The following is a 24,037-nucleotide window of genomic DNA, read 5'->3' on the forward strand; positions in this document are numbered from 1 at the left end:
CCCCTACGCAGAGCCACTATGGACAAACAGGTGAGACTTTCAACTCAGCACTGTAGTCTGTAATACACTTTATAAAAGGGACTTCACCTGATAGACCTGTATTTTATCCGACCCGTTAAGTTTATTACGGTTGGAACATTGCAATCAGCTCAACATATTGATCGGAGTGAAATAGTTGTCTGATATTGATTTCACATCGACAGTAAGCAGCTCAGACTCAATAATGGTTCCTATGACACCTATAACATGTTGCAGGTAAACTAATTCACATTTGTACTATTTTAATGCAATAATTCACAGTTTATTCTTGATATGGTATGATTGAAATCCATCGCACACATCAAACATTCTTCAGGACCAAAACGGTCCTCTATGGTCCTCCACAGTCCTGTTTGAGCAGCTATGAACCTGGGCCAAGAAATGTTACACGCTAACCCACGTGACTAATTACTCACCGTTAGCGAGTACCCTGTCATCAGCTAACTGAGAATAGATGGACAGATTTGGGCCATATGGGCAGCTGAGATTTGGACCACGCAGCAGGGTTTGTTGTCAGCTTTTGAAACGACGCCAGCAAGAGAATCTTACTAGCTCACACTGGGAGAACTGGGCGTCCTGGATTTCTGTGAAAGTCTGCTGGCTGGATCGCCGTGCTCTGAGCAGCCCGGACACATCGGTAGGTGCTGGTCAACGGCGCCATGTTTCGGAGGAGGAAGGTGAGAGTGCGTCGACGCGATGCGTGAAGCTGCTTTCACTGGGTTACTACAACTGACTGTGTTGTTGTGTTGGCCACTGCAGGTGGGTGTTGTAATAAGCAGGGGAGGAGAGGATGGGACAGTGGGGTTGTGTCCTTGGGGCGATCACACGTACGTACTGTTGCAGCTCTGCTTTTCTCTGCACACATGCTGCTGCCTCTGGTGGAACGTCATCATTAGAGAGAGAGCGAGAGACAGCGAGAGAGAGGGAGAGAGTAGAGCGAGAGAGAGCGAGAGAGAGAGTAGAAAGAGAGAGGGAGAGATGGAGATGGCGAGTGAGAGAGAGAGAGAGAGAGAGAGAGAGAGAGGGTAAGTGTGGCTGCAGCCCTGCAGACACAGATAAACACCACACACACACGCCCTCAGGCTCCCTCCGCACTCACATACAGTGCACTCAAACATGCGTACATCAATTCTTCCGCACATCCACCCTCTGGACCCCCACCCCTGAAAAACATCCAAAGATGCATCAGCCCTCCACAAACACACCTGCCAAACACACCTCCACAAACACCCACACACTACAACAGACATCCTGTACCCACACACTATTATCATACATCCTGTACCCACACACTATTATCAGACATCCTGTACCCACACACTATTATCAGACATCCTGTACCCACACACTATTATCAGACATCCTGTACCCACACACTATAATCAGACATCCTGTACCCACACACTATTATCAGACATCCTGTACCCACACACTATTATCAGACATCCTGTACCCACACACTATTATCAGACATCCTGTACCCACACACTATAATCAGACATCCTGTACCCACACACTATTATCAGACATCCTGTACCCACACACTATTATCAGACATCCTGTACCCACACACTATAATCAGACATCCTGTACCCACACACTATTATCAGACATCCTGTACCCACACACTATTATCAGACATCCTGTACCCACACACTATAATCAGACATCCTGTACCCACACACTATTATCATACATCCTGTACCCACACACTATTATCAGACATCCTACACCCACACCGCTCTGAATTGTAATTACGCTAACACACACCCACACTATCAGACATCTCCCTAAACCACATAGTCTCACACACACACACACACACACACACACACACACACACACACACACACACACACACACACACACACACACACACTAAAGCTCATAAACACACGTGGGGCCAGAGAGGCTGTTCATTGGTTGTGTTTTTCTTCCCCCTCCTCCTCTTTTCCTCCAACTTGCCTCTTAATCATAATTAGCCTTCTAGTGATCATCACTCAGCCATTTCCCTCAAACCCTGCCACCTCTCCTCTCTCCTTATCCTCTCCTCCCTCATTCAAATCTCTCTCTCTCTCTCTCTCAGAGGGAGGCATGGTGATGGGATGTGTAAATAACCCCCCCCCCCCTCTCCTTCAGTCTTCCATCGCTCAACTGAATTCAAAGGGGCTTTATTGGCATGGGAAACATATGTTTACATTGCTAAAGCACTCTCTCTCGCTCTCTCTCTCTTCTGCTGGCTCCATCCATGTGTTGTCTCAGTGGTTTTCAATATGGACAGTAGGGAGACACAAGGCTCCTGGCTGCATCCTTCTCCCCCGGCCGTCAACCTCCAGACTCGGGTGACAGCAGCTTAACCGGAGGCTAGCTTCTTCACGCTCCTAGGACTGCGACCAACCGCCTCCACCCCCTCCCCTCCACACCTCCCCCCTCCCATCTCCCCAGCCCCGTACTCACCCCCCACCCCTGTGACGCGTCTCCACTCGACTCACCACATCAGGCAGGCAGCAGGCAGGCAGTGAGAGGCAGCCTCAGTTGCAGGAGCAGGGAGAGGAGCAGGGGGAGAAGAGGCGTTGTGTGATGATGGAGGCGGCCAGCTTTGACAACGAGGAGAGCTTTGACGTTGACGATGCCTCCTGTCTCTCCCAACAGAACCCGGGGAACAACTCCCCAGCCAAGAGGCAGAACAAGGTGATCAAGGAGACCAAGATAACAGTGAGTACCCTGGAGCTCCAAACCCAGAACCTCTCCATCTCACTACCTTTTTCTCTCTGTGTCTCCCTCACTCTCTCTTTCTCTCTCTGTTGTTCTCACTCTCTATCTCTCTCTCTGTTTCTCTCTCGATCTCCCTCCATCTCTCCTTTTCTCTCTATCTCTGTCTTCCTTACACTCTCTCTCTCTCTCTCTCCCCCTCTCGCTCTCTCTCTCTCTCTCTCTATCTCTGTTGTTTCTTTTCTCTCTCAGAGCAGCAGCAGCCTCAGACTGTGTTTAAGATTCAGATCCTGAGCACAATTCAGTCATTACACCAGGGAGAAACAGCAGATGTGACAGAATGTTTATTTTTAGCTAGGATGATTCCCTTTTGAGATAATTGAACAGAAGGAAGAAGATAAGTGTTTTTACCTGACAATAGGCTAGATGTGTGTGTATTTCATTCGACCATCTGTCAACGTTAAAATGTACTGCATCTACCCAGTATGCTACAGTGTGTCCGTGTAGCAGTGTCTCTGTGTTTGGCTGCAGATCTCTGTGGAGTAATGGGGGAAGCCACAGTGCAGGAACACTGCCACCACACCAAACAGCCTATTGGATAGAACATTAGTCTTAATCAGTGGGGTTTCCACAGGTCAACAGCTAATCTGTTTCTCATGGACGGTACTGTGTCTACTCCATTCTATTGATTTAGGTCAGTCTTGTGGGTTTGGGACTGAGGCTTGCATAAGCAATGAAGAGTTTCAGATTTTTCTCAGTTCACAGAAACTGGCGCAGACTTTGAGTAACAATAGGTCTCCCATGCAGCAAAGTTATTTTGTATCATGTATGATGTATGGGTTTTGATTTTCTTGAAAAGCCGAAGACCTTTGTAGCTGACAGTTGACATCTCTGGGTATATTTAGAGCATATTTATCTCTGACAGATCCAGAATCTGACTAGTCCTCTGAGTCTTCTTCTCTAGAAGCCGTAGAAATGTATTATATGTGTGTAATGCTGTATCCCTCCCAACCCCCAATGGTCCACACATCTAGCTGCAGGCCAATGCAGTTCACCCAGGACTGCAGTCACCAAAACACAACGTTTATATGGAAGTCAACACTTCCACATTGCAGCCATGATTCTAATTCCGTTCTCCTCTCCATCAACAACAGCTAATGCAAACATTTACATCACACAAGCAGCTTGAATTCCTAATTATAACTCACTACTCCCACGTATCCATAACAAGCATTTATTAAACTCATTATACTCAGAAATGTATCAAACTAATTTCTAGCAAATTAGGGATTTGAGTGGACCACATGTAACCAGATCTATGTAAAACATCCCTCAGAGAGTCTAAGTTGTTCTGACACTGGACCTGGTGGTTATGTAACCTATGGGTTTATAATGATGAATGTGTGGAGGAGATGGTGAGTGCTGGGCTGAGGGCTAACAGACAGTTCTGTGTGTTCCCAGCGTTGGTTCTGCTCGGTGGGCTCACTGACCTGCTCCAGCCACGGGAGCTGTCAGTCTGCCTTTTGTGAAGCCCCACAAACCTGCACCGAGAGATGCAGCAAGGCCAGTTTCCATGGTTACAAAAGCAATAGCACATTGATTAATGGTGCTGAAATGGAAAACGCTGCCATAGGAAACACTGGAGCCATTTAGAAAACGAATTGAATTGATATTGTGGAAAAATAGTTGTTATTTTTTTGTTTTTTTATATATATATTTTTTTTTTTACAGGTGAGCTTTGTTTTGATAGGGCTTGATTGATGGCATTGTTGACAAAGGATTGGGGTGCTCTTGTGCACAAAGGAGTCAGTGTACTATCCAATCCTACATAAGCCATGATGGTTACTGTGCTTTTCTAGTCTGTACACATCCCCAACATTTAACCATGATGTCATATCTCCATGCTGCTTTCTGTAGAAATAGGAATGGATCAAGCACTGAAGATCTCAGAAAAGGAGACTACTAGATTAGGCTGCATTCATTCCATTATTATGCAGTTTTGTACTTTGCGGTGTAAAGAGAAATCGTATGAATGGGTAATTGGTCTGTGATAAGTGATATTCATGGCTTTGTTCATTGACTCATTCATTGCGTAGAAGAAGTGGTGTCGTGTAATGATGGAATAATGGGAGGTTGTAGTCGTTGATGTTGTGTATGGTGCTCATCATGATGTCAGTCCAGGAGGGTGTTTTTCTGTTGTGCCATGATGCATGTTGCATCACGCGACCTGTCTTTCAGTTGTCATGGACAGGTGAATGACTTTAACGTCCACCACTGGAGCATGTCTCAGATCCCATATGGGATGGATCATGGCTCCTCCATCAGAAACAGTGGAGGCTGCTGAAGGGAGGATGGCTCATAGTAATGGCTGGAATGGAGTGAATGGAACGGTGTGTTTAATGTGTTTCAATCCATTTTAATGAGACTATCCTCCTATTTAATGTAGCACCAGCCTCCACTGATTTGAGACCAGCAGAGCTGTAACCTTGTTGTTACCTTGTCTCCTCCATATTATGAGGCTGGACCTGAGTGTGATGGAATGAACATGCACAGGGCTGAAAGCATCTGAATAGCCGTCCATGTTTTCCACCTCATTAAACATATTCACTCAAGTGCTGTTTGACTTGTTGTTATGCTCTGTGCTGAGAAGAAAGAATAACAGCTGGTTAGAGTGTCACCTGCTGTCGTTTGGAAGATTCAGATGGGTTATTTTGATTATTATTATTTAAAAAATGTTTTAGGAAAGCGGTCACGCAATATTCACTCATTAAATTAATGAGTGAACACAGAGTTGGAGGAAGCCACAGCATACTGAGAATAGTGGAGGATGTCTTGGAGTCTTTTGTTATGGGGGATTGCGCCTTTACAGCAAAAGTAATTTATCGCTTAGCAACAGTGGCTGAGCACCCTACAGTCTCAGTAATGGTTGAGACAGTCAATACTCTGCCTATAATTAAGTGTTTTTAGGTTTCTAGCATGCTTGCTGGTGTGTGTGTGTGTCTTTGTGTGTGTGTGTGTGTGGTGTGTGGTGTGTGGTGTGTGTGGTGTGTGTGCATATGTGCCGGGGGAAGGGTTATTTTCTGATAGTGTTACCTAAGGTGGCTAGAGATGTATGTGTTGACTTGACAGTGTCTTATGTCTTTAAGCATGGGTTATTTTCCATGCTGTCAGTGATATTTGTGTCTATTCAGCAGAGATAAACCATTCCAATGTGCGATGTCTAGTTCACAATTGATAAATGTCCAGGCAATAAATTAACCTTTCTAAATTTGCCTCAGAATTTAGGGTAGACATGACTGTATAATGAATGCAGGTAGAGGACAGACTGTCCCTCTGGTTGATTAGGCAAACTGGCACTTGTCAACACTGTCTGCTGTTAGGAGAAAGTGTAATTAGTCTGTTCTAAACTAGAGGAAGGTCCATACACCATGTGAGTCAATCATAAGCAAGGACCCTGCCTGGCTCCCTTAGACTCTCCATAACCCTGTCAGGCTGAACCATAACACCTTCAATTTGCTGACCAACTAAAAATCAGTCCAAAAACATCAACTATTATAAACCACATAGAGTGCTAACAGTGCATAAAAATTCTCCCTGATTTTCATAGAGGCAATGAATATTAATCTCTGAGTCCTAACAGCGTAGCAACTCACTAAGAGCCCATAAAAGAGTAGTGAGCTATAGAGACAGCCATGCTGCAGATAAATGGTCTCATTTTCTGGAGGATGTGAGCAGGAGATAAACAACAGCAGTGATAGATGGCGAGTCAGTGTTATCGAAAATCTGGTGCCCATAACAATCAGTATGATCTCTCAGGCAGAAAATGAACAAAGTGACTGGGCTCCACCAAGTATGTAAATCACGTTGCGTAGAGTTGCTTAGCGTTGTGTAGCGTAGCGTTGCGTGCCATGCGTTACATTAGAAGGAGTCTGTTTCTGTATGATAAGTTGGATTAAGGAATAAAGACAGACAGACAGACACCAATGTTCAGTTCAATAGCCTTGTTAAGCCTTGTACAAATGCCTACGCGTGGAGTCTGGGGAACAGTCCAACTAGTCGATTACCTATCAACTAGACTCCGTAACAGAGTCTACGACACTTCTATGTGTGTGTTTCTACCACTGTATCTTCTGTGGTGTGTGGAAGCATACATATATGCAGACTTTTAGGTGTGTGTGTGTGTGTGTGTTTGTGTGTGTGTGTGTTCGTGTGTGTGCCTGTACAGTATGTGATGTGTGTGTTCGTGTGTGTGTCTTTGAATGATGCATCTCCTTTCTCTTGCCTGTCCGTATGTGGGTGTTTGTGCATACATACAGTGGGGAAAAAAAGTATTTAGTCAGCCACCAATTGTGCAAGTTCTCCCACTTAAAAAGATGAGAGAGGCCTGTAATTTTCATCATAGGTACACGTCAACTATGACAGACAAATTGAGAAAAAAAAATCCAGAAAATCCCATTGTAGGATTTGTAATGAATTTATTTGCAAATTATGGTGGAAAATAAGTATTTGGTCACCTACAAACAAGCAAGATTTCTGGCTCTCACAGACCTGTAACTTCTTCTTTAAGAGGCTCCTCTGTCCTCCACTCGTTACCTGTATTAATGGCACCTGTTTGAACTTGTTATCAGTATAAAAGACACCTGTCCACAACCTCAAACAGTCACACTCCAAACTTCACAATGGCCAAGACCAAATAGCTGTCAAAGGACACCAAAAACAAAATTGTAGACCTGCACCAGGCTGGGAAGACTGAATCTGCAATAGGTAAGCAGCTTGGTTTGAAGAAATCAACTGTGGGAGCAATTATTAGGAAATGGAAGACATACAAGACCACTGATAATCTCCCTCGATCTGGGGCTCCACGCAAGATCTCACCCCGTGGGGTCAAAATGATCACAAGAACGGTGAGCAAAAATCCCAGAACCACATGGGGGGACCTAGTGAATGACCTGCAGAGAGCTGGGACCAAAGTAACAAAGCCAACCATCAGTAACACACTACGCCACCAGGGACTCAAATCCTGCAGTGCGAGACGTGTCCCCCTGCTTAAGCCAGTACATGTCCAGGCCCGTCTGAAGTGCATTTGGATGATCCAGAAGAGGATTGGGAGAATGTCATATGGTCAGATGAAACGAAAATATAACTTTTTGGTAAAAACTCAACTCGTCATGTTTGGAGGACAAAGAATGCTGAGTTGCATCCAAAGAACACCATACCTACTGTGAAGCATGGGGTTGGAAACATCATGCTTTGGGGCTGTTTTTCTGCAAAGGGACCAGGACGACTGATCCGTGTAAAGGAAAGAATGAATGGGGCCATGTATCGTGAGATTTTGAGTGAAAACCTCCTTCCATCAGCAAGGGCATTGAAGATGAAACGTGGCTGGGTTTTTCAGCATGACAATGATCCCAAACACACCGCCCGGGCAACGAAGGAGTGGCTTCGTAAGAAGCATTTCAAGGTCCTGGAGTGGCCTAGCCAGTCTCCAGATCTCAACCCCATAGAAAATCTTTGGAGGGAGTTGAAAGTCTGTGTTGCCCAGCGACAGCCCCAAAACATCACTGCTCTAGAGGAGATCTGCATGGAGGAATGGACCAAAATACCAGCAACAGTGTGTGAAAACCTTGTGAAGACTTACAGAAAATGTTTGACCTGTGTCATTGCCAACAAAGGGTATATAACAAAGTATTGAGAAACTTTTGTTGTTGACCAAATACTTTTTTTCCACCATCATATGCCAATAAATTCATTAAAAATCCTACAATGTGATTTTCTGGATTTTTCTTTCTCATTTTGTCTGTCATAGTTGACGTGTACCTATGATGAAAATTACAGGCCTCTCTCATCTTTTTAAGTGGGAGAACTTGCACAATTGGTGGCTGACTAAATACTTTTTTTCCCCACTGTAATAGATGTCCAAGGGGAGAAGATCATGTATCTCAAGTCATTGATAGAACTGCTTTCAAGCAGGAGCTGGAGATTTCTTACACTGCAGACGGCTGGTTGCCTTCAGGAAAGAATGGAGCTCATGTTTGTATTTATTACAGATTAAGAATAGGTTTTATGGCTTGCTTCCTTCAGTTTGACGATTTCTTCTCAGCCAGTTCTCCAAATCTCTCCCTAATTCTAAATCGTTTGAACTCCCAATAGGCTCAATGATTTGCAACACAAAGCTTCAAACAATGTCATATTTAATTAAGCAAATATGGTAATCAGCGAGTAGAAGTCTTATTATCTTTTGAAACTATTGCACAGTATATTTTTTCCTTGTCATGCTGTGGTTTAGCCAAGCAGTGAACATGTAATACATATTTGTGCATCTGAGATTCAGCATGTCCATGTCGTCTGCTGGGACAGCATTGGCAGAATGGCATAGATAGAGGGCATGTTGTTGTGCCAGCAGGGAGAGGTTACAGATGGTGAACATTACATAATTGCTGTCCTCTAAGGGTAATTGAAGACGCTGTGTGTATTCAGTCTGAGTGTTGGGTGTGTTTAGTTGTGACTCTGCTCTACAGTGGTTTGGGTTGTTGTTGGTTGTATCACTGATTGTAGGTCTTTTTTTTCTTTCTTTTTTTAACTTCAGTTTATTTAGTCAATATTTTCTTAACTCTTATTTTTCTTAAAACTGCATGGTTGGTTAAGGGTTTGTAAGTAAGCATTTCACGGTAAGGTCTACACCTGTTGTATTCGGCGCATGTGACAAATATAATGTGATTTGATTTCTCTCCGTTGTAGTGTTGTTTTAGTTTATCACAAATAAGTGAAAGGATCGTAAGACCCCCCCCCCCTCTCTTTTCTCTCTCTGGGTCACCATCTTGATGACCAACACCCCCTGAGAGTATTGACTAATTCCTGACCTTTACTCCCGTCCTCATGACACAGACACAAACCGAGCCTCCATGTCCTGTTTCCAAATGAGAAGCTTCTATGCACAACTCCCACAAATTCCACATTTGATGTCTGTTCTAACCATCGTGTTTTCAACACATTAATTCCTGAGAGTTGAAGCTAATTAATCTCTTACCCTCCTCCTCCTTTCTTTCTTCCTCTCCCTCTGATGTCTCAAAGAAACCTCTCTCACTTGTCTCTCACTCTCTTGAATTCGTCTCACAATTTTTTGCATTCAGATCAACTGCGTCACCTTTCCGCTGCTCAGTGTGACACCAGATCAGCCAGAGCAGCAGCTTCTGAAGCCCAATGAGTGGAGCTACTGTGACTACTTCTGGGTAAGATAGAGCCTGACATCTCTAAACCACTATCCAGCTCATAGAGGAAGATCCATACTGCCCATGTTTATAGGAATCTCAGCGCTGATACATATGACTTTGAATCCAACAGGGTAGATTTTGTCTGTCATATTAACGCCGACTCATGTGTCTACAAACATGATTGTAACAGAAGCCTCTTTTCACTGAACTGTGATTTGGATGGTTGTTCTTGCTCCACTGAGTCATGTTCTCTGTGGCTGTCTTTATTTCCTGTGGCATAATGTGCTCCACTTCAGCCGCAGCTCAAGGTCATTGTGTGAAATCAATATGTCACCTCTGGTTCACGTGGTACATTTTACATTTACATTTTAGTCATTTAGCAGACGCTCTTATCCAGAGCGACTTACAGGAGCAATTAGGGTTAAGCGCCTTGCTCAAGGGCACATCGACAGATTTTTCACCTAGTCGGCTCGGGGATTAGAACCAGCGACCTTTCGGTTACTGGCACAACGCTCTTAACCACTAAGCTACCTGCCGGTACCAGCACATCACTCCCTGTCGCATCCACATCCTGTTACACATAGTGGGATGTGCTGCTCCTTGTTCAACCCTTAAACACACACGCAAATGACGCACACACCTACTCCTTAGCACATACGTGTAGTTCTCTGACTCATACACATACATTTGACTTTTTTAGTCATTTAGCAGAAGCTCTTATCCAGAGTGACTTACATTAGTGAGTGCATACATTTTCCCGTGCTGATCCCCCGTGGGAATCGAACCCACAACCTTAGCGTTGCAAGCGTCATACTCTACCAACTGTATCATGCTCTACCAACTGAGCTACACGGGACCTCTGCACGGGACACTCTGACTCCCCACCACCCCTCACCACTCACATACACTCAATGTAAACAATGTCATTTTCTCCATGAAATGAAGTATGTGGCTGTATTGGTCTGTATGTGTGAGTGATGCTCCATCCTCTCCCTCAGACTGACAAGAAGGACCCCCAGGGGACCCCCTCTGTGGGCGGCTTTGAGGTGTTGCTGCAGAAACAGCTGAAGGGCAAACAGATGCAGAAAGAGATGGCTGAGTTCGTCCGGGAGAGGTAACACAACATAGACAGCTTGGAGGGGGTCAGTGGTACTGTGTATGATTTTGTATCTATGTATTTTGTGGGTTGGGAAATGTTATTGATTGTCATTGTCTTATCTTTTTTGATGGTAATCTTATTTGGACTGTTGTTCATGTCTTATCAGGGTATTATCATGTCATTATCATTTTGTTATTGTAGTGCATGTGTTATTTTGTCCTTGACAACCTGGCTCCACTATATAGTATCTATTCATATATTTACATTGTATTCATTTAGCAGATGCTCTTATCCAGAGCGATTTACAGGAGCAATTAGGGTTAAGTGCCTTGCTCAAGGTCACATCGACCGACTTTTCACCTAGTCGTCTCGGCGACTGGCCCAACGCTCTTAACCGCCAGGCTACCTGCTGCCCCAGGTATATCATCCCTATGAACATTTGAATTTAGATAAATGTGTTGTACCGTACTAGGTTTATAACGTTAAGTTGTAGATGTACATACAGTTGACATCCTAAACATACGCTTTCAATAGGCTTCAGCATAGCAAGAGGCCCCACTTTGCGCCCACAACAAAAGTCCCTATTGACTCAATAGACTTGAGAATTAAGTGAACTTTCACTTTATCCCCTGACCACATTCACACAATTCATTTAAAGGCCCCTTTCCCCCAAATCCAAATTCAGGGCTGACCTTTCTTCATTGGTTCAGTGTGCCAGCTGACCTTAGTAAATTGTGATGTCAGATTCTGGCCATATCCATGTCTTTGGAATGGCCTTCATGACCTTCCGTAGAGGACAGGTTTACTGAGATGTGTATAGTTAATGGGTATTCGTGGGATATTTGAATGTCACAGAAATATGGCTGGCCTTTCTGAGTCGCCCTCAGGGTGGCCATGAGTAAATGGCCTCACCTCATTCCAATCTCTGGCCTTTCCACAGGAAAGTGCATTAACTCACATCCAGGCTGTTGTTACAGGATATTGTTTGATATTTTCTCTCAGCATAGAATAATAGGCTTCTGCCTTTGAATATCACAGAGGCCACAGTGCTGTATGTCTTTGGGTGTCAGTGATGTAATGGAGGACAGTGTCTCCATGCCCCAATGCTCCTTTGAAACTCTGTTAGCTTTTAAACATTTTTCTCCTCTATTCAAAAACTTTTGGTCTTCCCTCGAGTCCCAAACACATGGCTGTGTTTGTCTGTTGCAGGATAAAGATTGAAGAGGAATACTCTAAGAACCTCTCCAAGCTCTCCCAGAGCCCCTTGGCTGCTCAGGAGGAGGGGTGAGGGAGTTAATAGAATAGCTTTCGATTCTTTCTATATTCTTCACCATAAACCTGGTTGCTGCTTGGGTGTTTTCCCATCCATTCTGTCCAGTTTGGTTGATGTCTCTTGTTTGATCCCATTCCAGAACCCTTGGGGAGGCTTGGGCCCAGCTGAAGAGGAGTTGTCATGATGAGGCTGAAGTCCACCTCAAGTTCTCCAACAAGGTAGCCTGCTGTCTCGCTAAAAGATACTGTGGATCGCATGTTATAGATTGCATGTACTGTAACAGACAGAGAATATTCAAAAATCTCCATGTTAACTCATGGAAGTGGACAACATCCATGCTTCACTCATACCTTCAATCAACATAACAAGATGTATTCTCTATGAGCTATAGAGCCCTTAGAGAAAGCTTAGTTGGCAGTCTGTTTATTTATGTGTTCCTTTGGTCAATCCAAGGTCTCTCTGACCACGTCCTGGGTGTTTGTTTACCTCACTCTGGTCTGACATGGGCAAAAAAGAAAAAAAAGTGTGGGGCTTACAGCAGCAATTACCAGTGAAGCAAAAACTCTACTGGGTCTGAAGAAAGCTTAAAATAAAGCAGAGGTAGCCTTGAAGCTTTACATAGCCTCCATTGTCTGACTAATTAGTGGTGTCTTCTGATGAGCCCCATTCCGTGGAAATGCAGCACACCATGATCCCCTCTCCTCTGAGCTCGGAGACACCACAGCTGAATGGATGGGGTTAAGTAACATGTGGTCAAGCGGAAAAGTGAGAAATCCTCTTGAACGTATAGTGGCCTAAGTGTACTTTTCATGACTATGTTTATCCATGCTTTATGCAGCTAGGTCACATATATCCTGTATAGGCCTACCAGGACTCTAAATCTGTGTATTTATATAGTAGTTACATAGGCAGGTACAATGTAGTTACATTGTAGTTACACATGATTACATATCAATTACAACTGTAATAACTGTACCTATTCAGCTCCAGTGTGAGGTGGAGAAGCCCCTGCTGACGTTCAGAGACAACTTCAAGAAGGAGTTGAAGAAGTACGATCACCACATCATAGACCTCAGGAAGCAGCTGGCCAGCCGCTATGCAGGCGTGGAGAAGGTATTGACCACTCTAAACCAAAGCATCCTATAACCCTTGTCCTACAATTCAGGTTTTCCCAGAGAAGTTTTAAATGATCCAAAAATAAATGTCAGAAGAAGTGGTTTAGGGATGATCTGACTACACCACAGCATTATTCTGTTGGACTATTGAAACCATTCAAAGTATTATAAGATTAACCGTTTTTGCTCTGAAAAAATCTGTTGCTTTTTGTTGCCTATCTTTCTCCCCATGGTAATCATATAGATTAGATAAATCAATCGATTGGCTTCATGCAATCATAACGTCCCCTTCGTTTTATTTTAGTTGGCATCCATTTAACACAGGAGATTTTGTGGGTTTACGGTTCGTGCCTGCCAAGTGCTGTGTTTACATTTCCAATACTGTTACATCATGACCATGGAGAGTTGCCTCAACAGATGAGATGAAGGAAGATCCTGTGATGTGAAATAACAATAGATTAAGGGGAAATAGGTAGCCAACATGAAAGGGCTGTGATGACTGAGGTAATAGCTGTAGGTTCAGTAGATCTGAGGATGAAATTATTCATATTGTTTCTGTATTCACACTGCTGCTTGTGTTTCTGTAGGCCCGTAGAGCCCTGGCAGACCGGCAGAAAGATCTGGAGGTGAAGACCCAGCAGCTGGACATCAAGCACATGAACAAACACGAGGAGGACATCAAGAAGGCCCGGCGGAAATCCACACAAGCAGGTCAGAGAAACCCGGGTCAGGGGTTAAGCACACAACACATCATATGTAGAGCAGCCACATTTCACAGTTCCATGAAACATCAACATAGTTGTGCAGATTGTGCCCCCAGAGAGGAGAGAACATGCACCCTAAGCATGCTGCGTTCTCAGGTGTGCTTTTTATTAACTTACCACAGTATACTTTTGAAGGCAACAAATCGCCTCTCTCCTTTCAAATCTGAGCCGTTCAATTCACCCACAGCTGTGTTTCTTGATAAATCAGCCCTGCATTGCTGAGCAGCCGCTTTTATGTTGCGTAAGCCGCTTTTGAGGCCACTCTTGCGTTGCACGCAAATTGCCTATCCTTGTGATGTTGTGCTGCCATTGTGTAAAGTTGTGGTGGTGTTTTCATCAGCAGCAAGAGGCGTAGCCGACAGGGTGAGAACTCTGTTAAGGGAAGCACCCACTGGCACAACACCAGAAACCATTGCAAAAGAGAGCCAGTAGTATTTCAACATGGAAACAAGTTTAATGATCTATTTTTGCGGTGGGATAATAAGCCCGCTGGGAGAGGACCATTACCCACAATCCCCAGGGCTAATCTTTTGGTCGCAGTGAACAAGGGTATCAATAGAGGACTTGTCCCGTCCGGACCAGCCAGGCATCCCAAACAGTCAGATCTGGCAACATGGACCACATGACGGGGCCTGTAGTGTAAATGGAACAGAGACAGGGGTGCGACCAGTGCAGATATGTTTCACACGCTCAGGGTTCAGACTTGGGGGGAGATTCCCAGACTGTGTTGCCTAAGAAGACAGTGTTTTCCCAAGCAGGAGGCAGAGGGGGTGAGGTGGGGCTGTGCTGCAGTCAGATAGGGAATGTGGGGGCATTCAGTCAGACATGGATGGGGTTTGAGAGCTCAGACAGGAGGCTGACAAAAAAAACCATTTCATTATCATGTGCTTAGGAGACAAACACATCTTGCTTTGAATTTATATTTGAATGTGGAATCATAGTTGGCATGTTCATAGTGAATATGCTTAATTCATGAGGCTATGATCAGCCATGCAGTACAACGCCTGGGGCTCCCATTTCTCTGTATTGTAGATAGTATGATGGTACAAACAGTTCTGGTGCCAAGGTCGTAATTGCCTTTTCTGTACATATCTATGCACACACTTTAGAGGAAAAAGACAGCATGAAAAAGTAAATGAATAAAAGCCAGCATCTTGTTCATTCTCTCTCCCACTCAGAGAATTAGTCTCAGTTCACAGCTCTAATCAATAGCTCACGTCAGGCACACTTTAGATGACGTCTGCCTTGTGTCTATAATTTTTTCCAGAGGCAAATGTCATTAAAAACCCTGACCTCATTTCCATATAGATTGAGATGTGCTATTATTGGAGAGGCTGGATTGTAAAATAACTTCCTCCGTAGTTTTGTTTTAGGTTGTTTCTTACACCCTTTCTACAGTAGGCCTTTGTAATGTATGTCTAATAGATTGATCTGAAATGTAGAAGAACGTTTCCATACTAGGTCACATTTGCTTTGCACTTTTCTTCAACCCTATTGAACCAAGCTTTTATAGAATTAGCATCGGAGGTTAGCCTCTGCATTATGTTGCATCAATAGTCTCACACCGCAACAGGCATGGCTACTGAGTGCCCTCTGCTGGAGACATAGGGACTGAGTACAAGCACGCCTTTCCTCATGCATACGTTAATTTAGGGCATACATTTAATGTAGTAAATACTTTAAGGCCGTAGTACTTCATCTTTAACTACATCAGTTTGACTGCAAATGTCTACCAGCAACTTAATGTTGAGTTGAGGTCTAGTATTACCTCCTTGTCAAACACACTGTGTTGAATGACCACTCTGTATCTGTTCTCTACAGGTGATGACCTCATGCACAATGTGGACCTGTACAACCGGGCCCAGTCCAAGTGGTTTGAGGAGATGGTCACCACAAGCCTGGTAATACAATTGAACTAACTCTTCATAGTGTCATTGTTGATAACAAACAATAAAAGCTGATCATGTTCATTGTTATCTTTGTTTTGACAGTGAGGTTGATTCCTTGTCTATTTATTTTTCCTCTGTTCTTCAGGAGCTGGAGAGACTTGAGGTTGAGAGGGTGGAGATGATACGACAGAATTTATGCCAGTACACAACGCTGCGACATGAAACTGACATGTTCAACCAAAGTGTAAGTCAAGTGTCCATTTCACTTACAGTACAAGTGGCTGTTCCCTGGAGTCAGTTTACAGTACAAGTGGCTGTTCGCTGGAGTCAGACAACCAATCTGTCAGTATGACAACCTGGACTCAAGGGTAGAATACAGTAACCGTAACAGCCCTAGACGTAACATAGTAAAAGTAAATCTGGGACATCCCAATTAGTATGATATGTTACATTTCGTATGGTATGTGTTAATTTGTAGCTGTCCATCATCCATTTCGTATGATATGTTACGAATTACAATTCATATAATACGTGCTGAATTGCAATTCATACAATATATGACGAATTTTATGAATGATAATGTTAGCTAGGTGGCTAAGGCTAGGGGTTAGGGTTAGGGGTTACGGTTAGGGTTAAGGTTAGGGTTAGGAGTTAGGTTAGGGGTTAGGTTAGGGTTAGGGGAAGGTTTAGCTAACATGCTAAGTCAGGGGATTCCAACCTTTTCTTACATGAGAGCTACTTTTAAAAAATGAAACATGTCGCGAGCTACTCATTTTTTTCTATCTTTAAAATAGGCACATTCTTCTCTTCTCCTCTCCCCTGCAACTCTTCCCCAGGTCCTTAGTGTACAAGAGAAAGTAGTGCAGTATGTATTCTGTCAATATACCTGGTAAAATAATGGTTAATAAACAAATCTAAGGGGGGCTCTATAAAATCTGTGATTTCTTTCCCAAATTATGTTTTATATTTTCCCAAATTATGTTTTTTCAGTTTTATTTTACCTGGTTTAAGATTATTTTTGTTTTTCACTTTCAAAATTACAATTATTAAATCACATCAGAATACCCTTTTTTCTAGGTCTGGAAGAAAATGAACACATTTAGATTTCTGAGTGTAATTCCCCTTTAATTGTGCATCTGGCCCTTTAATTGTGCATCTAGAGAGTGCGCAATGTACAATCTAATGTGCCCATCTAGCAATGGTTCTGTACTGCTGATGCTCATTTCATGGCAAAGTTAGCAAATGTGACCGACCACTTCGATTCGGTCTTATGTCGCAAAATGTGAAATGGTGTTTTTTACATTGGATAAAAGTAGAGATGGTATATCAAACACTGCAGTTGAGAAACAATGGGAAAGTAATTATGCTTTGAAAGTTGATAAACTTGTAACCCCACATTTGAGAAAATGTCCCTTGAATGTTTTGGTAAACCTACTGGAGAGCTCTTCTTCTACACCCATTCAGCATCGTTCACACCCTGTTAAACCTTAGCCCCAACCATCTCTTTAAGGATTCACATGTGAGGCCATATGGTAAACACATGCTATATCAAATAAAATCTAAGTTTATTTGTCACATGCACAGGATACAGAAGGTGGAAACGGTACACTGAAATGGTTACTTGCATAGTAGCAATATCAAAAACAGAAAGTATCCAGATTAAAATATTGTATAAATATTTTATAATTATTAGATGACGCTTGCCCGACACACTTGTCTAAATTGATGGGTCATGTGAAGGAAATGCTATAACCACCCCCCAGCCACATCTAGCTAAGTGAATGGGTCACTATTGTCTAGACATGTACACATGTTCATGAAATACAATAGATGGCCATAATCAACCCCAGACACACCTGGCTAATTTGATGTGTCCTGACATGACTCATGTAATAATCCGGCGAAGTGGAGTCTTTTGTTTAGACAGGTAGCTAGCTAACTAGAAAACAATGAACCGGCATAATCCCAACTCATACTACTACCAATACAAACATTGTCATAGCTGTAGTATGACTCTGCAGGTAGCTAAAGCTAACAAACTAGGTTCAATGTTAGCTAGCTAACATTAGGCTATAACTAGCAATGCAAATGGATGTCTGATTCGAATAATATTACTACACAGATCATACACGTAACGTTAGCTAGCGAGCAAGCTAACGTTCGCTAGCTTTAACTTGCAATTTTTTTCTGATGTAGCTAAACTCTTACCCGTATACATGGATGAACGCTTCACGGCAGACTGGAACCATTTAACTCCATTTTGTTTGTAGCTACATCTTGTTTGGCCAGCGTTGTGTCAGGTCACTCTGGTTCACAATGACGGTGGAGTGTGCATAAAGTAGCCCATAATTTTTTCTGTCGATAGTGCCTGCTAAACGGCATGGTAGAAAGGACTATCAACACATACTGAACAGCTCTTGTTACAGACAGATGCAAGCTACATGGCAGACCATTCCAAACTCATCTCCTGGCATGTCCAGCCCATACATTATCTCAGCCAATTATGGCTAGTGGGAAGGTTCCTGTCTTTTTTCATGGCTAAACCAACTAGGCTCGTAATTTAACTATTTTATTTGTATTTGTGGATGGAATACAAGTTTGTTATTAAGGCACATTAAAGTTCACATGTTCCAGAAGGCATTTCTGGCAAAAAAACGTTTTTTTTTTTTTTTTTTAATGTTTACATTGAAATGCCTCTCCTTTGAAGCAGTCACATGCGACATACACCTAGTTTCCTGAAACTAGTCACAAATAGCAACTAATAGACACAAATGAAATACTTACTCATGATATACAGTCCTTCTGCCAGGTAAGAAATTAATTGGCTGATATTGTGTTAGGTTTGGCTTTTTAAGCAAATAGTGGCTAACCAGGGGTGGGATAATGTCAATGTTGATTAGATTGTAGCTGGGAGCTTGCGGTGTCTGATACTTGTGAGATTTGTTTATGACAGTTTGCAGTGGAATGTGAAAAATGCATGTACTTTCAGAATTGTTGCGAGCTACTCATAGGTGGGCTGTGAGATCGATCTGTTGGAGACCGCTGTGCTAAGTAGTTGCAAAGTAGCTAAAACGTAGTAAGTAGTTGCAAAGTTTCTAATGAGCTAAAATGCTGAAGTTGTCCGTGATGAGATTCGTGCACGCAAACTTTGGGTTGCTAGACGTTCGCGTTATACCCGTAACCTTCTGTCTTATGTAACCATACCAAACATAACATATCATACTAATTTGAGTGTCCCCTGTTTAAATGTACTATGTTACGTCTAGTCTATGAGACCAGGCTGGTCATGATCAGCCTAGTTAGTTGATGAGCAATTTTGGAGAGCATAGTGCTACAGTAAAATAAAATGGTCATCAGTGAAATATGTCATTTGGAGTGTGTGGTGTATGTTGATTTTTTAAAGCAGATCCTTTTAGTAAACAATTCTAGATCAAGTATCCCAATACAAAGGATTTGTGCGAAGGACTCAGATCAACGTTTTGGCAAGCATGTTTGTTGTGAAAATGCTGGCCAAACAGTTAAAAGGATTTCACCGCCTCCAAATTCAATCACTGTACCCCTTCACCAGCTGTTATCACCCCCTGCTGGCTGCTTCACAGGGCCGTACTTGAACAGGGAGATTGAACCTAGATGCTCTCCTCATTTAGGAGGTGTAAACACCTGCAGATCTAACGAGACGCTGAATGTCAGCGTTTAGGGTCATGTACCGTAACAAGGGTAGTGCCACTTTGGGTGATGGTGAAGGCCAATTACAGGTGGCACACACTACGGATCAACCTAATAAGGAGGGTGTCCTTTAGAGGGCCACTATAAAAAGCTCAGCTGATACCCGCTGGCACACTTCTTTGCCTCCAGTTGTATTTGCCAAAGGCAGCGTGATGTGTCTCCAGATACAGTAAACTTACCCCTGTCCACTATGGATAGCAGTGTCTGGCTCATTGTACTGTGTTCTGTATGAGTATCTATGAGTTATCTAAGCATATACATTGTCTATGAGATGTGTCAGTGTTGGCTTCATGTGTGATGAAGGTCCATATGAGCCTGTGTGTGTGTTGGTTGGCAGACGGTGGAGCCAGTGGATCAGCTGCTTCAGAGTGTGGACCCAGCCAAAGACAGAGAGCTGTGGGTGCAGGAGCACAAGACCGGGGAGCTCCGCCCTGTGGACATGGACATATAGACAACTACACTGACATACCTCAAGCAACCAGAGGGTAACACCTCCACCTCCATACTGTCAGAATCCCAGGCCTCTCACAGAACATTCCAACTACAGCTACAGGTGCAGGTGCATGTATGTTCAGGATAAGGTGAGGCCTGCACATTCTGTCTATGATGATATCAGAATAGCACAATGTTATCACAGTGATAACTGAAGAAAAGTTAGCATTCCCAATGCAGTGCTTTTGAACATACAATGGAAAAACAAGAGATAGATCAATAGTCCAAATACCAGCATGTTACAGTAACACAATGTTTGATAGTTTTACTCTGTATAATGAATGCCACTAAACAAGCTTAAACAATTAATTTGTTGTTTATCTGTTGTCAAATTAGAAGTTTACACTATTAAGAATGATATTTCATTTTTCTGTATTTGAGGATTTGATTGGATGCATTGTAAAACCTCCGAATTTTGGCATATAAACTGAACAACTAATTATTAACATTTCACTTTATTTTAGATATTGGAATATGAAACATTATGTGATATCCTAGATTAAATATGATATATTTTCATCTTTATGCCAATTCATTTTACCTGTCAAGATATGCATGTTTTGGGAAAATATCTTACATTTAATGTATATGGTTAATTGCATATTTGTGAAATATGGTGGCTGTCTTGGCACTGTAGAACAATGTATATGGGATGTGTTTACAGAAAGTATATACTCCAAGTTACTACACTCAATGAACAAGAGTGAAACAACTCATTAAGGTTTGTCATGAACATGAATTTATGTACAACATTGATACACATGTCAACCTCTCTCAAAGTTGAACAGGGTAAAATGATTAGGATTGTGAAACAGCATGTTTGTCACAAGTCACCTCATGTGGCAGATTGGAACATAGGCCTGAGTCTATTTTGGATCAGTGGTGAGACAATGATGACGACGATCCATGTTACAATGAACACCTTTTAGTGCCTAAAGGTTATAAACAGTACCTGGAATGTTCTTGATATATTCTATTCTGCATCAGTGTATATTTGTAGATACAAGCTAGATGTATTTTGCTGTTAACTGTTTAAGTGGCCTTGCACTTTCGGCCAGCTAAATGTTTACCTTGTTGTTTGTCAATGAATTATACAAGGTGTTTCACATAAGGATAATAGTCAACAGATTCTAAAATCATTCATTTATTTGCACGGGCACTTTGTGAGTCAACCATTGCTTAGAGTTGGGAATTGCTATTTGGCATTTATCCTAAATACAGTACACTTTGTATATCCAAGAGGAGTGCTCAGTTGGAAGCTCCAAGTCACATTTAAATGACTCGCAAAGCTCATCAGAAAAAGTGGTCAGTGTTACTTGCACTGGAACCTGTACTTGTCCATACATTTCATACAGTATGCTATTCACAGATAATAGCATATCCTTTAGCCAACATATCCACCTAAACAAACGTACATAACATAATATAAAAGACTGCATGTTTGTGTGTCTGTCTGTCTGTCTCTCTGTATTTTGCTGTGGGTTAGTTATTCTGGAAGTACAACAGAGAAGGGATTTATTGTGTTATTGGACCATCTCCTCAAACTATCATTCCTTTCAAATTCAAATCTGGATAATACATTCACGATGACAAGACATGCATACAGAGAAAAGTTTACCGGTACAAAATCTATTCAGTATATACATGCCTTATCCGCATTATTTTTATATGAGAAAATATGAAAATAGCATTCAAATGATTTTTAAAAATCAAATCAGATTCAGCATGATTTTGATTTGCATTATTCTATCCCAAACTACTACCGATTGAAATGTTGTACTTATTGTATAACTTATCCTGCTACAGTATGTGTCAATGTTGTATATTATATGTGTTATGGTAAAGTTCTTACGTTAGAAGTTAATGTACTTAACTAAATCAGTCATTTTGTATTAATGTTAATGTTGATTTAATTGCCTTTTGGTTACTGATTTCCATTTCTCAAGTACATCAATTCAAATGTTTCCAATCTTTAAAGAAATGTCAAATCATTGGTAACCTTTGTCCAGACAATATACTGTAGAATGCTGTGTCTACAATAAATAGTTTCCTTGGAAATACGATTTGACAAGACTTAAAAGGGTTTTGTTTCATTATCATATACTGGCTTACGTATGGCTTACTTCAAGTTCTGGGACATGTTTAAATGAATTGGATTCATCCCAATAAGCAGATGAAACTCAGCCTTTTGCCCCGGCTTTTAGAGTCAATCCCCTCCCCTCCGACCGTCTGTGGATTGGCCAGGGAGATCCAGGGAGATAGGCCAGGTGGGGGAATACTGACATCAAACCAGGCCATGCTTTACTGGGAGCCAAATCAGGCTTTAGAGAGAGAATGATGCAAGCTGTCACGTTCGTTCATAGACGGGTCAGACCAAGGCGCAGCGTGATATGCATACATGTTTATTTAACGAATAAACACAACGACAAAACAATAAACCAACGACACGTGACGTCCTAAGGTACACACAACAAACCTCACACGGAACAAGATCCCACAACACCTAATTGCCAATAGGCTGCCTAAGTATGCTCCCCAATCAGAGACAACGAGCGACAGCTGCCTCTGATTGGGAAACACACCCGGCCAAACATAGAACTACAAAACATAGATCACAAACATATAAAATACAACATAGAAAATCACACCCTGACTCAACAAATAAGAGTCCCCAGAGTCAGGGCGTGACAGTACCCCCCAAAGGTGCGGACTCCGACCGCACAACCTTTACTTAACAGGGTAGGGGCCGGGTGGGCATTCCGCCTCGGAGGTGGATCCGGCTCCGGGCGTGACAACCACCTATTCTGCGCCTCCCTGTTGCGCCCCTGGTCTGGTCTGGACCTCGGCGCGCTGCTTCCCCTCTCCTTCCTCCCACTATACTCCAAGCCCTGTCTGGACCCTGGTGTGGGAGACCCCGAACCTGGAGAGGGGCTGACGTCTGGGTCTGGACTGGAGCCGCTGACCGGAGCTGGACCTGGCACCGGTGGAGCGGACTGCTCAGGCTCCGGACTGGAGCCGCTGACCGGAGCTGGACTTGGCACCGGTGGAGCGGACTGCTCTGGCTCCGGAGTGGAGCCGCTGACCGGAGCTGGATTGGACCCCGGTGGAGTGGACTGCTCTGGCTCCAGAGTGGAGCCGCTGACTGGATCTGGACTGGACCCCGGTGGAGCGGACTGCTCTGGCTCCGGAGTGGAGCCGCTGACCGGAGCTGGATCAGGCACCGGTGGAGCAGACTGCTCTGGCTCCGGACTGGAGCAGCTGACCGGAGCTGGATCAGGCACCGGTGGAGCGGGCACGGGCCGTGCCGGACTGGACACACTCACCACTGGTCTGGTGCGAGGAGCAGGCAAGGGCCGAACTGGACTAGGAACATGCACCACTGGCTTGGTGCGAGGAGCAGGAACGGGCCGGGCCGGACTGGCGACACGCACCACTGGCTTGGTGCGAGGAGCGGGAACAGGCCGGGCCAGACTGGCGACGCACACCACAGGCTTGGTGCGAGAGCAGGAACAGGCCGGGCCGGGTGGCGACGGCACCACTGGCTAGTGCGAGGAGCAGGAACAGGCGGGCCGGGCTGGCGACGCGCACCACTGGCTTGGTGCGAGGAGCAGGGACAGGCCGGGCCGGGCTGGGAACTCGCACCACTGGTTTGGTGCGAGGAGCAGGAACAGGCCGGGCTGGCAACGCGCACCACTGGCTTGGTGCGAGGAGCAGGAA

At 43.6% G+C, this 24,037-nt stretch overlaps 1 protein-coding gene across 1 annotated transcript; it reads left to right on the forward strand.

Moving 5' to 3' along the window:
* The first annotated feature begins 2,522 nt into the window (after positions 1-2,522).
* Positions 2,523-22,393, forward strand: LOC121556811 (growth arrest-specific protein 7). Its single transcript, XM_041870718.2, has 10 exons — positions 2,523-2,754; positions 9,882-9,980; positions 10,961-11,076; positions 12,271-12,345; positions 12,474-12,552; positions 13,319-13,447; positions 14,037-14,160; positions 16,035-16,114; positions 16,248-16,346; positions 20,166-22,393. Exons 1-10 carry the CDS (start codon positions 2,620-2,622, stop codon positions 20,277-20,279), a joined length of 1,050 nt encoding a protein of 349 aa, XP_041726652.1. The 5' UTR covers positions 2,523-2,619; the 3' UTR covers positions 20,280-22,393.
* Positions 22,394-24,037: the final 1,644 nt, after the last annotated feature.

Source organism: Coregonus clupeaformis, unplaced genomic scaffold (genome assembly GCF_020615455.1).
Source record: "Coregonus clupeaformis isolate EN_2021a unplaced genomic scaffold, ASM2061545v1 scaf0688, whole genome shotgun sequence".
In the NCBI taxonomy this organism is placed as follows: domain Eukaryota; kingdom Metazoa; phylum Chordata; class Actinopteri; order Salmoniformes; family Salmonidae; genus Coregonus; species Coregonus clupeaformis.

Excerpts from the sequence above, each read along its gene's own strand:
- LOC121556811 (XM_041870718.2), top strand. The coding sequence starts at position 2,620 with ATGATGGAGGCGGCCAGCTTTGACAACGAGGAGAGCTTTGACGTTGAC. Across the intron at positions 11,077-12,270 it reads GCTGAGTTCGTCCGGGAGAG|GATAAAGATTGAAGAGGAAT; the intron begins GTAACACAACAT and ends TGTCTGTTGCAG. Across the intron at positions 12,346-12,473 it reads TTGGCTGCTCAGGAGGAGGG|AACCCTTGGGGAGGCTTGGG; the intron begins GTGAGGGAGTTA and ends ATCCCATTCCAG.